This window comes from Sabethes cyaneus, chromosome 2 (genome assembly GCF_943734655.1).
Source record: "Sabethes cyaneus chromosome 2, idSabCyanKW18_F2, whole genome shotgun sequence".
Lineage (NCBI taxonomy): Eukaryota > Metazoa > Arthropoda > Insecta > Diptera > Culicidae > Sabethes > Sabethes cyaneus.
The window spans coordinates 152,074,202-152,087,368 of NC_071354.1; the positions used below are offsets into that span (position 1 = coordinate 152,074,202).

The following is a 13,167-nucleotide window of genomic DNA, read 5'->3' on the forward strand; positions in this document are numbered from 1 at the left end:
AAATACTAGCAAATTAATGCCTTGTTTCCCTAACAGGTCACAACCGAGTCTGAAATAATGTCACTGGAAATTCTTAAACACCGGTATGCAGGAGTTTTCAACGAACGTATACAATACCTCAGGAGGAAAGTTGTAATTCCATTGGAATTACCAAAAACTGTCAGAGGTAATGCTTTCCTTGTTTTGTTTTCCTTAGTTATTAATCGTTTTGTTTTTTACAGAAGTACAATCTATCCGGTCCGGTTTGCGTAAACGAAAACGTGCCGAATCTCCACAACAAACTGAACCGCAAGTTTCGGAGGAATGGATAGACGAAGACAAGCTTGAACTTTGGGAGATTAAGCTTTACGGCGAGAAGCAGGAAAAACTTGCCGCCACTCAGGTTCAGCCGGTAACCCGAACCACTACCGGAAAACTACCGCCCACGCGACATGCTGGTTCAACTTCATCAGCCGATTCCTCAAACTCATCAACTCCTACCAGCAATGGTAACAGTGCCTCCGGCTCCAGTGCGGTGAGCAAATCAGCCGTAATTTCCAGCAAAGCGTCACGTGAGGAAATTACCGAAAAAATGGAGCAACAGTTGCGAATACAGCGTGCCGCTCATAACCAGAAGCGAGCTATGGAACTGAAGCAGCAGCAGGGTAAGAAATTAATTACATATTTCGTCAAGGTTGAGCATGTAGTGTCATATCGGTTCTTACAGATGGTGCCACACCGGCAAAACAAACGGTTGTTCAACGTCGAATCATTGTTAAAAATCCTGATGGAACGACAAAGATAATCCAGCAAAATATCACACAACCTGCACGGTCGTCACCATCTTCGACTTCAACGCAGCAGAAAGCACAACAATCGACCAATTCCTCGAAGCCTGATGGTCCACAGAAGGTGCAAATCATTCGAGGTCCCGATGGAAAGGTCAGCGTTCGTGGTCTTAATCCGGGCCAGCAGCTGATTCAGACGGCCGATGGAAAGTTGCACGTACTCAGTGCTGCACCTGGTATGTTAGCAATGCTTTTTAATTTAGCAAATAAAGAGGAAAGTACCCCGTTCACGGTGATTACCTGATCGGTGGTATTTTCGAATCGTCTTACTTGTAATTTTTTTCAAGGATCGAGCCCGGCTGCTAGTAAGCAAACAATTGCCACCAAAGTTGGTCAAAAGATTATTACGAAGGTAGCTGCTGGCCATGCCAACACTTCCGCAACGTCAGCAGCTACCTCGGCGTCTTCGGCTAGTACAGTTCAGACCCAGGCCCAGCAACAGCAGCAGCAAGTTGTTCAACAAGTGCAACAACAACAACAGCAACAAACAACAACCACGGTAGTTAGCTCACCCGCTGCTCCACAACAGATTTTGAGTAAACCGGCCGGAATTGTCGTTAGGAGTCAGGGCGGGCAACCGATAAAGCAAATCATCCAGAAGCAGGTTGTGCAGAAGGTAGGTTTTTAGCGTAGAATTATATTTTTGCTTTCTATATTGGGGTGCACTTCAGAAGCAAGAGAAATGAACATGTGGTTACATTATGCACGCTTAAAATGCAACTATTTTTCAATAGATTTTGGAGATATTTGCATCAATCGATTGCGGTGGCTTTGTTAGCTTCGAGGTACAATGCTGGTCTAGCAAGTCAGTCGTCGTATGCATAGATGCCAGAATCACAGATTTTTTCACACGCATAAATTTGGGACCCACCAATTATGTCAGTTCCTGTGAGTTCTGGTTCTACCAATGTGTCTGATAATTAAAGTACCGTGACCGCTCCTAATTCTGCGCAGCTCCTAATTCTGCGCATTTTTCTATATATTACAATTTTTTAACATTGTGCATATTTATGATCATCGCGTTATTTTTTTTATAAATATCTGTTGAATATTACGCTATAATTCACAAACGGGCCATAATATTTGACAGCGAAATAATTTAACGTGAAACTGAAAGTATTTTATATGGCAGAAAACATCGTCGTTAGCACCAACGCTAAGATTGTCCTTCTAGAAAATTAACAAACTTATGGTCGAAATTCTTTGCAATGATCAAATTACCCAGCATAATTAGAAAGAATAATTAGTTTTAGTCATGTTTTACACTAAAAGAGTGGTTGCATGCATTGCTTTCCTTAGAAAAATGCGATGCAATAATGCGCAGATTTAGGCACAGATTTTTTATTCATGTTCCAAATCCTGCGCAGTAATATATCCTACGAAGAAATCGCGAAAGAATACGCGACCTCACCCAAATGGATGAGGTATAGAGGCATGAAAATTCAATTGGAATCTTTAACTTGCATTGATTGGAATCCTGTGCTGTGCCTCGGGGTCCAAACCTACGAGCGCCAATTCATGAAACCATGTCTTCTGATTGTTTTAAATGTCCAGCCTCATGGAACTGTCAGGCAGTGGGGAAGTGGTTTCTATATGAAAACACAATTTTTAGTACTAGTGTAAAGTGTAATGTGCAGAAACCCTGAATCAATTCGCCCTTTTATGTTATTGAGTACAAAATATTTAAAATGAGGCAATCAAAATGATAACAATATTCCTGTGCCACCTGGACAGCACCGGATGGCTGGATCATGGATTTAATTATAGTAATGGCTAATGTCGGATTTTTGGTATGCTTTCAGCGTATAAAGACATAAACAGCATGGCAGGAGTATTTATTGTTACTTTTTGGGTGCGCAGAACTAGGAGCAAACATGCGCAGAATTAGGAACATGGGCAGGAAAGTGCGCAGAATTAGGCACTGTGGATAAGTTTACAAAACGAAAAATATACTCAATTGTTGGTCGACTTTAAATTCCCATATTTTTTACCAGGTATTATAGACCGTAACACTACACGTTGCTGCTATCCACGTTGTTAATTTAAATCTAGAATACTTAGAATAGCGGAAGAATCATAAAAATGTCTTAACTGCGCAGCATATGGGACGTTCACGGTACTTCATAAACTACGTATATTACAGAAAAACACACTTAAAAATATAAATATTGCTCGTCCAGAGTTGGTGAATCCACAGCTTGTCCATCATCCTGAATCGTTGTTCTATTTCTGTTAATCGTTAATTGTTAATCTTGTTCAATGTTGTTTCCAATGCTTAGCCACCTCTGATATTTCGGTAATGAGGTTCCCTTCCTTACCGTTACACACAACAGGAGTTGGTACGATCCGGTTCCTGATTCTATTGATCGTATTGAAGAAGAAACTTCTCGTATCGTACCTTTCGAAGCAATTGTCGGCCTCCGCAAGAACGCGATCTCAGTGCTAACGACAGTGAAGTCTATTTTCGGCAGCTCTATTGTCTTACCTGACCTACTGCGAATATACCGTGAACGTACCATATTCTGCGCAGTTAAGACATTTTTATGATTCTTCCGCTATTCTAAGTATTCTAGATTTAAATTAACAACGTGGATAGCAGCAACGTGTAGTGCTACGGTCTATAATACCTGGTAAAAAATATGGGAATTTAAAGTCGACCAACAATTGAGTATATTTTTCGTTTTGTAAACTTATCCACAGTGCCTAATTCTGCGCACTCTCTTGTCCATGTTCCTAATTCTGCGCATGTTTGCTCCTAATTCTGCGCACCCAAAAAGTGAAAATAAATACTCCTGCCATGCTGTTTATGTCTTTATACGCTGAAAGCACACCAAAAAATCCGGCATTAGCCATTACCATAATTAGATCCATCATCCGGCCTTCTTATGCTGTTCGGGTGGCAAAGGAATATTGTTATCATTTTGATTGCCTCATTTTAAATATTTTATGCTCGATAACGTGAAGGACGAATTAATTTGGGTTTTCTGCATACTGAACATTACACTTTAGACTAATACTAATAATTGTGTTTTCATTTAGAAACCACTTCCCCACTCTCTGACAGCCCCATGAGGTTGGACATTTAAAAAAATAGAAGACATGGTTTCATGAATTGGCGCTCGTAGGTTCGGACACCGAGACACAGCACAGGATGCCAATTAATGCAAGTTAAAGATTCTACTTTAAATTTTCATGCCTCTATACCTCAGCCATTTGGTTGAGGTTGCGTATTCTTTCGCGATTTATTCGTAGGATACTTTACTGCGCAGAATTTGGAACATGAATAAAAAATCTGTGCCTAAATCTGCGCATTATTGCATCGCATTTTTCTAAGGAAAGCAATTGCATGCAATCACTCTTTTTGTCTAAAACATGACTAAAACTAATTATTCTTTCTAACTATGCTGGGTAATTTGATCACTGTAAGGAATTTCGATCATAAATTTGTTAATTTTCAAGAATGACAGTTTTAGCGTTGGCGCTAACGGCGTTGTTTTCTGACATATAAAATACTTTCAGTTTCAGTTTAATTTATTTCGCTGTCAAATATTATGGCCCTGTTGTGAATAATAGCGTAATATTCAACAGGCATTTATAAAAAAATAACACAATGTTGAAAAATACATATATTCTGCACAATGTTGAAAAATACATATATTAAGAAAAATGCGCAGAATTAGGAACTGCGCAGAATATGGTACGTTCACGGTACGTGTTTTTGCAACAAAAAGGTAATCTACCGTTGTATTCGTTTATAACGCATATGCAGCTAAAATAAATTGTGCTTTTGTTATTGCATTTAATTTGTAAAAAATTGCACAAATAACAATTCAGTTTCCCAATAAAATTATTGCGTACTACTGGCATTGAAAATATAACTTTATAGCGAATTCATAAATTAACCTGGGTTCGTGCTAACTCGAACCCGAAATTTATGAACGATACGGGCAGTTTGACAGATCGACCCGTAAACCGTAATGCTAGACAGTTTTAACCTGCGCTTCAAACTGAATGCTGTCAGTTTAACCGAAATGCAATCTCGGTTAATTTATGAACGCTTTGGCAGCACTTCGATTAAAACTGAGTGCTAATCGACCTGAGCCAGGTTAATTTATGAATTCGCTATTAGTGATCAAAATTAACGATGTTTTCGATACAAGGGCGATATTTTTCGAAACCTTTCTAACCAACACGATCCCGCGAACACAACACATATTCGCAGTGAGTCAGGTAACACAGTAACATTTCGGGATCTCTGCTCTGGAATGTCACAGTTGCAACTTCTGGCTCGATTCTTCTTATCAGTCACTCGTTGGCAATCTGCGTCTAACCATTCACTAGAAGTGGCTGCAGCAGGAGTACCCAACACTTCTCGCGTTGCAGTACTGATCGCGCCGTGGATGTCAAGTTTTACAGACGTTTATACCCAAGGCTTTGCTTTTTACGTTAATCAATCAGACATTTTTCTATGCATTGATTGATGTAGAAAATTTAAAAGGAATTTGTCAAATTACTAGTGAAATAAGCATAAATAACGCACTGTCAATAGTTAGCGAATCGACCAATCACATGTAAGCTCGCTTTAGTTTCTCACGACCGCAACGCCAAGTTTTTAAACTTGCGAATTCGTCTACCTCATTTTTAGGAAAAAGTGAGAGTTTCCCCGTCAACAACTTAGAGACTATTTGTTACGATTCAGCTTAGACCAAGTTGATGTCCTGTACGTAAATAATTTTGTGAGAATGTTAAAATTATCCCTCCTCATAGATCGTTTATATTCGTTTACTGTAAAGTCAGTTTTCACGCGCCTCGATTTTTACGCGACTATTTTTATGCGTAATTTCAAATTTACGCGGTTTTTTACGCGAATTTTGGAATTTACGCGGTGGTTTCAACTATTTTCGAAAGCGAATTGGTTTTGTGAAAGATAACCCAACCAAGGTTAGTCAAGACTCACCTTGAATCCAACCTAATTTATTATTTTTGTTTAGTCTCAAACTCTCAAGTTAACGTATGCCGTTCATCAACCGGTAAGCATTTTTATGCAAATTATCTAAAGGAGCTCCAATACCGTAGAACTGGCGCCATTACGGTAGCTAGCTGTTTGAGATTTTACGTTTTTGTCATAATGTCAATGTTACGTTTTTGTCATAATGGTAATGTTACCGAAACTTTTAAAATTTCTAGGTCCAAGCAACCAGTACAAGCACGCAGCAAGCGGCAACGCCACAGAAAATTATCATCAATAATCAGCAGGGCACGGTCCAAAAGATTATCACGTCAAGTGGACAGTTGATTACCACCGGCGACGGTCAAGTGCAGAAAGTTATGTCTCAGTCGAATCTCCAACAGTTGTTGCAAGGTACCGGTCAAAAAGTAGTCGTCGAGCAAAGTTCGACTCAGAGTCCGGTGCAGACACAAAAGGTACTGGTGGCCACCACGCCGACAGGCCAAACGGTGCAGAAACAAATCCTAATCCAGAATACTAGCCCTGGAACGCCCCAACAGATAATTATCAATCCAGCAGGTGGTCAGAAGGTAGTACAACAGATTGTTGCTACTCCTGGTCAGCAGATTATGATTGGTGGACAGAGAATAATATTAAATGCGGCTAGCGGGCAAAAGATAATCAGCAATCAACCTATTCAAATACAGCAGAATCAGCAAATTCAGCAGGTACAGCAACAAGTGCAACAAGTTCAGAAAGTGCAACAAATAGTGGCGGCCCCGCAGCAGCAAGTCCAGCAACCGCAGCAAATACAAATACAAATTCAACAGCCGCAATCACAACCGCAGTTACAAGCAATCCAAACACAGTCCCCAGCGCTGACCCAGGGACAGAGTCTAACGCAACAACTATCTAGTGGTAAACTTCAGCTGGCTAATCTTAACGGCCAGCAGGTTCTTATACGTCCGCTGGGCAATAATCAAGCACAAGTGGTAGCCCACATCAAAACACAGCCAAATGGAACGGCTCAAATCATTCCTCTGGCGAATGCGGTCGATCCTCCGGCCCAGCCTACGCCTCAACCGCAACCAGTGCAACAAATTCAAGTTCAAGCTGCACCGATTCAGCAAACAACCATCCAACAAGTCGTCCAACAACAACAACCGATCCAACAGACGCTAAACACATCCGGAGGTTCACATGCAACTACCTTCCAGCAACTGGCTCAGCAGCAGCAACCACAACAGCAAACTTTAGATCCCGTGGAGCAAACATTGCTGCAAGGCCAGCCACCCGGAACCGTTATTAAGTGTGTTACAGCACAAGTCATCCAAACACAGCAAGGACCACGAATAGTACTACAAGGTCTGCATGGATCCGAGTTTACTCCACAACAGTCGGCTTTGGTGCAGCAACAGGTTAAGCAGCAGTTGTTAAAAGGTTAGTGTTTATTGCAATTACTTTTTAGTGTCTATCGATTAATGGAAATTGGTTTCAAATTTCAGCACAAGAATCGAATGGAAAACAAGGAGTGCTCGGACCAACGAAAATATATCTGGCTATTCAACCGTCACAACAGGCGGCCACACAACCTCCTCCGTTGGCGCCAGTACAAATCAAGCATGAGGGCGGTACCACTCAGATACAGCTCCACCAGCAAGTAAGTCGTTTTTAGATTTATGTATTGTTTCGTACTGCTTTTCCTCAACCGAATCCGTTCGCGGCTGTTTCGTGTGGTTACACATAATGCTATAGACATGTTGGTGTGAACATGGTTGCTTTTCACCAACTAGAAAGGACTGTATTCTTCACACACTTTGCGATTAGGACTAGTTTTTTGTATATAGTGTCCTTACCAGTATTGTATATATTAGGAAATAGCTTCAACAAATTCTAAAACAACTCAAGTTGGCGAAAAGCAGTCGTGCTACCAGAGGCCACGGTGAGCACGGAAACAAAACATGGAGAATTTCAAAGTTTTAATTGGGTTCACGAACCAGGGTCATTTTGTATCGTGTAGGTTTACAGTTTAAAGTTTGTTTTTATTTTTACACTATCTTGACAAACCATACCAATTATGATAAAATTCTATTCTAATTTATATTTTTTGACCAGCGAATAGCAATCAGGGAAACGAAAAAAGTTTTGAACAATATGTACCTAATTATATCTTTTAATTTAATCCGTTTAGTAGCATGATATTGTTTCCTGTGTTGTCCTTGGTTAGCACGATTTTCCCTGTGATTACTTCCGTGTATTCTTATATTTGATCCATACTTTACCAAATGCGTGCTACCAAACGAAAATTGAGAGGGCTGTGTAAACTGAAAATTTTGAATTGAACAACAGAATTGTGAAATGAGATTTGTGTGACATCACCGATTGTGTACCTTAACACTTAAGTTCCCTCTTGCACATTGTACGGTGCAAAGATAATGCAGATGGCAGAATGTAACATTTGACTTTTTAAAGGGACATTTTTAATGCCCTAAACCATTGTATGACTTTGAATTGAATAATTGCATCGGTATTTTTCTAAAATGATGCAATATATTTTTTATTAATTAACTAAATTTTATTTAGCGACGCGATATTGAAAATACTTGACACATTGATATCGTATTTATTCGTATTACGATGTAATGATACTAATTGTTGATGAAAAAATCGGTTTGCAATTTGCTTGCAATTTTGGTAAAATCTTCAATGTTTCACTTCATTACGTTTTTTAATTGTCATCGAAACTTAAATTGTAGATTTCCTCACAATCGTGATGATCGTGATAAATATGATAAAAACATCTGCCACTTCCTTGCTACACTTGACATTTTCCACTTATTTCTCTATCTAATTACCGGTACCTGTTACATTCTTCCGAAAGAAATATGTTATTTTGTGTAAAATTCAATTGAGAGTTTGAATTCCATGACGGTATATGCTTGTGCATCTAAGACTGAACTAAAAGAACAGCATTTACTTTTTTTCACATATTCTTTCGATTTTAATTTTCGTTAATCATTCCTCCACTATGTGCCGGAAACCCTGCATGATTTTTTTACTGAATCTTTTGAACTTGGGTCCTGTATGTTCCGACATATAAAAGATAAAACGTTATAGACTTACTAGTAGAACTGTTAAGCACGTCCCAGAGAGGCATTACAATTTAATTGATCGTAAACACATATACCTAGTAGTCACGAGAAGTCAATATCCATTTCCTGAGTATCAAAGGATAACAAAACAACAATCGATTAGTGTTTAACTAATTACACTTACCTAGTGATAGGGCGTAAGCAAATCAAGCAAAACAACAGCAAAAGTAGAGTTTATAAAATTTATTACACTCATACAGATATACAAACACACAACTTTATAAGACGTGTATAGAATATCAACAACAAATTGTTTGAAAGAAAGAGAAAAAATAAATTAAATTATCGATGATGAAAAAATAAAAACGTGCGATTCAGCTAGCCTGAAACGGCTAAATATTGAAAATATACCTATTCATTGTGCATTAAAACATCGGGAATAACAAACAGTAAACGTACATTCGATGCAGGAAAGTTAGATGTGCAAAACTTTCCTTTAATTTAAATGAATCTTTTCAAATGATTCTGTTTTCGTTCGTGTTATAACTTATTATTTAAATGAATAATTGCCTACTTTACTCAAAGTAAAATTCGAACAAACGAGCAACTGTTTCAAACTAGGCTTAATCACAGTTTTTAATTTGATTTTCCTATCTGCAATTAGAAACTCAATCAGCAATTGTAACTTGACTAAGCTTAAATTACATGTATATTGAAGAGAAAGGAAGAAAAGTAAAAATAAAATCCGACGCTTTTCATATTAAACAATACAAAAAAAACTTCTCGCTTTCACTCTTTCTTTTGATTACAATTGCCCTTCGATCGAACCGATTATCAAGAAACTAAGCAAGAGGAAAGAAGCCACACTCTAGATTGTTGAAAAAAAAAACAGATAAATTGCAAAAAATGCGATCACAGTCGATTGTTTTACGATTTGAGCTCGACTGAAACCCTGATTCGCTGCTTTACTGTTAACTGAGAGCAAAAGACGAACTCTAATTACGAAAAAAAAATGAAAAACGAAAACTGCAAGCAAACCATAACAACAAATGCACGTTTTGAAGATAGCAAAAATGATAATGCCTTTGGTTTAATCAATTTCCATACCTACGGATTCGTGTGAAAATTATCATCGGAAATGATGGACCGCATTTCTTTAACGAAACGGTTTCAAAACGACTAACAGTAGTGCAATTAGCCTAGCAGTAGCTTTCACGGCTTTGTTGCCTAGTTGAACCGAATAATTTCTTCCGAGCCAATAAGCGAAAACACTCACGGAAAAGCACGATGAAATGGTGTATTTTTGATTGATCAGACATAATTTAATTTATTTTTTCCCGTTTTCTTCTTGTAAACCACAAAGTAGTAGCAGTACGTTTAAGTTTTTGTAAACTTCGTTTCATTCTAAAGCCAAACATCGCAAGCAAAATTTCTATCGACTTTTAGAGAAAACAGAAGCAGAACTATCGAGAGCCGGCAACCCGGAGAGTGAGTATTCTGTACCTTTCACGTATCGCCACAACTGTTGGTTGTATTAATTCGAATGAGTTACAACTAGTTCTTTGTTCATAAAAATACTAAAAAAAATTGAACTTAAGCTAAAGGCAGAATTATTCATTTTCCCTAACATGGGGCGTGTTTTGATAACATACGAAAAAGCAGTGTGCTGCTGTTATACAGCGGTCAGCTAGAGTCGATTCCGATTAAGAGGTCAATTTTGTTGAAAAAATACGCAAATTTACGTGCTATGCAGGATTGCCAGGAGCGAGATGAGTTAGTTCTTTTGTTCTTTTTCAAGCGTTGGAGCAGGGTTAGTGTGGCTGCTTTACTTCTTGCTCTAGGGTGTGTGTTCTCTCTTGCGTGTACATCTCTCTTGCGTTTACATTGCGTGTACTCCCTTGCTGTACATCCATCCTTCACGTCGTATGTCGTCTGACCTCGGAACTATAAGGTAAGTATGGTGATTTTATCGGAGTCGGAGAACGTGGTTTTACATTTATTTTTTGGTAAGGCATTAATTGTTTGCAAGCAAAAGTCTGAGGTTTTACTGTTGACTTGATGTAATAAACTAAATGGGAAGCTCCCAAGATTGCATAACAATTTTCCGGAAAACATTTTCCTGAATGCATCAATTTGTCAAAGAACATTTCCGCATCCCCGAAAGTTCTAGTTTCCCAATGTACACGGAAGTTATTCTTAAAAGTCTTTTTCTTTTTTCGTCATGCCTTACGAAATATTTTTTTTAAAAAGTAATCAAAACGATAGTTAACAATAGACGGAGAAAATGGAAGAAGAAATTACAGGTTAGATTGGATTATTCAGGTATTGGATCATTCGAAGTTTCGATTATTCAATAGTGTTTATCCGGAATTCTCACTTTTTTCACTTCGGTGTGCGCACCAATGGTTAGACTGGAATGATCGAAATCGAAACTAGTTGTGAGATCTAATATAGGGTGTCGTGTGCTGATAGTTTAATTGTGGAAACACTTGGGCGCAAACTGAGAAATTGTGGATTAGAGTCCCACTCAGCAATTGAACTCCGCTATATATTTTTGGCTCCATATCGCAGTTTCGCAAATTCATCCAGTCTACCATTCTTCATCACCAAACGCTCCTCCACCTTTAGTAAAAAGTGGAAAAAGTGGATACCCCGCATAATTGAGTCCAACCAGCAATGATAAAATTATACATAGGAATTCCATAAGAAATGTCACTTTTTGTGCTTTCATGCAAGTGAAATGACATTCGTAGCAACACTGGATTCACGGCACTGGCTATTTCGCACAATTTTTATCAATTGCATGACTACCGGAATAAGGTGAAACCGAAAACATTCCATCAAAAAAACATATCTCTTCCTCGCGTTCATACAAATGACGAAAACCACTGACAACATCGTAAGACGGGACCTGGAAGAAAAGTTGGTTTCAAATCCAGTTATAGTAGTTGGCTCAAACCAAGGCTATTCCGCTCTCTGTGCCCCGATTTTACTAATTTTTACTTATTTGACCGCACTACATTAGCCAAGTAATATTTCGAAACTCTTAACAATAAGTAGCTTATCGTTATCTACGGAATTGTGAATTACGTGTTGTTCTATCTTTTGTATTCGCAGTGGTCCAAGGTCCCCAACAAGGAAAAAAAATCTTTTGTATTAATGGCGCACTTCCGATTTACACTGAATGCTACACAAACAGCGATTTTTGTGTATTAACGGGAATGCGTCATAAATACATAAGATAGAGCAATACTTCTTTTAGCAATATTACGGATGATAGCTAGCTTTATAAATGCTTCATGCATAACTTTTGCAAATTTGCTTGGCTAAGGGAGCACAATTAAATAAATAAAATCGGTGTACAAAGAGCAGGACAGCTTGGTTCAACCCGAGGATTTCCCAGTTTGGTAAAAAGTAACGAACTACGAACCTGGTATTACCTTCGGAGAACTTGTGGTTCCTAGCTCATATTGTTTTAAAATGTTTACATGATTTTCACTTTTTGTAATTTATTTACCATAACTAATAGTTGTTGAAACCAACCAACGGTTGAAAGCCCCATCAAATAGTAATTAAATAAATAGTTGTTGATAATAAAAAAATACCTAAAAATCTTGTGTACGTTTTTTTGTTTAATCTGTATAAATAGTTAAACGGGAAATATTAAAGTTTAGTCCCCTGGAAACTGAACTAATAAACTAATAAATTTAATTAATAAATCAGCTCTATTTCAGAACTGATTTGACGGAATGTTAAATAGTTAAAATGAAATAACATAAGCAATTTTTTACATGGGGCTTACGTGTGGCGCATAAAAGAAAAATCGTCATAAAATAAACCGTGTTGATTCGAAAATCTTCATAAAATATGTGTTTAAAAAATGAAAATACAGGATATTCTTGTCTGAGTCAATTTTTATTGAAGCAGTAAGCAGTGTTTATTGAGAAGCTTTACGGCATATTTGGTGGAAGCACCCCCCCCCCCTTTGTGCTTTATGACGAGCTTGAGACGTTTCTCAAAAGAATCACACGCGGCACGCACCTTGTCCTGAGCATCTCGTCCCAGATCTTGGAAATTCGCTTCGCTCTACATATACGACCTCATATAAAAGTCCAGAGGATTAAGATCCGGGGAGCTGGGAGGCCACAAAGTCTTATCGATCTTTCCCGTAGAGGTCACGAAGTGCCGGGGCCACAACCTTCTCCAGAACCTCGGTCTTATGGTAAGCGGCGTTAATTTTCACGTTTTTCTCGATAAACACCAGTGGAGGCTTTCCACCCTTGAATACGGCCCCCACACC

The 13,167-nt window shown here is 38.4% G+C and overlaps 1 protein-coding gene across 1 annotated transcript in view; it reads left to right on the plus strand.

The window, feature by feature from the left end:
• The window catches only part of LOC128738312 (nucleosome-remodeling factor subunit NURF301), a 36,753-nt gene that overhangs the window by 14,241 nt on the left and 9,345 nt on the right, over nucleotides 1-13,167 (plus strand). The window contains exons 5-10 of the mRNA XM_053833349.1: nucleotides 37-166; nucleotides 222-644; nucleotides 707-1,003; nucleotides 1,115-1,443; nucleotides 6,015-7,215; nucleotides 7,281-7,435. Of these exons, the coding sequence (XP_053689324.1) occupies nucleotides 37-166; nucleotides 222-644; nucleotides 707-1,003; nucleotides 1,115-1,443; nucleotides 6,015-7,215; nucleotides 7,281-7,435 (2,535 nt within the window). The remainder of the gene's footprint in view (nucleotides 1-36; nucleotides 167-221; nucleotides 645-706; nucleotides 1,004-1,114; nucleotides 1,444-6,014; nucleotides 7,216-7,280; nucleotides 7,436-13,167) is intronic.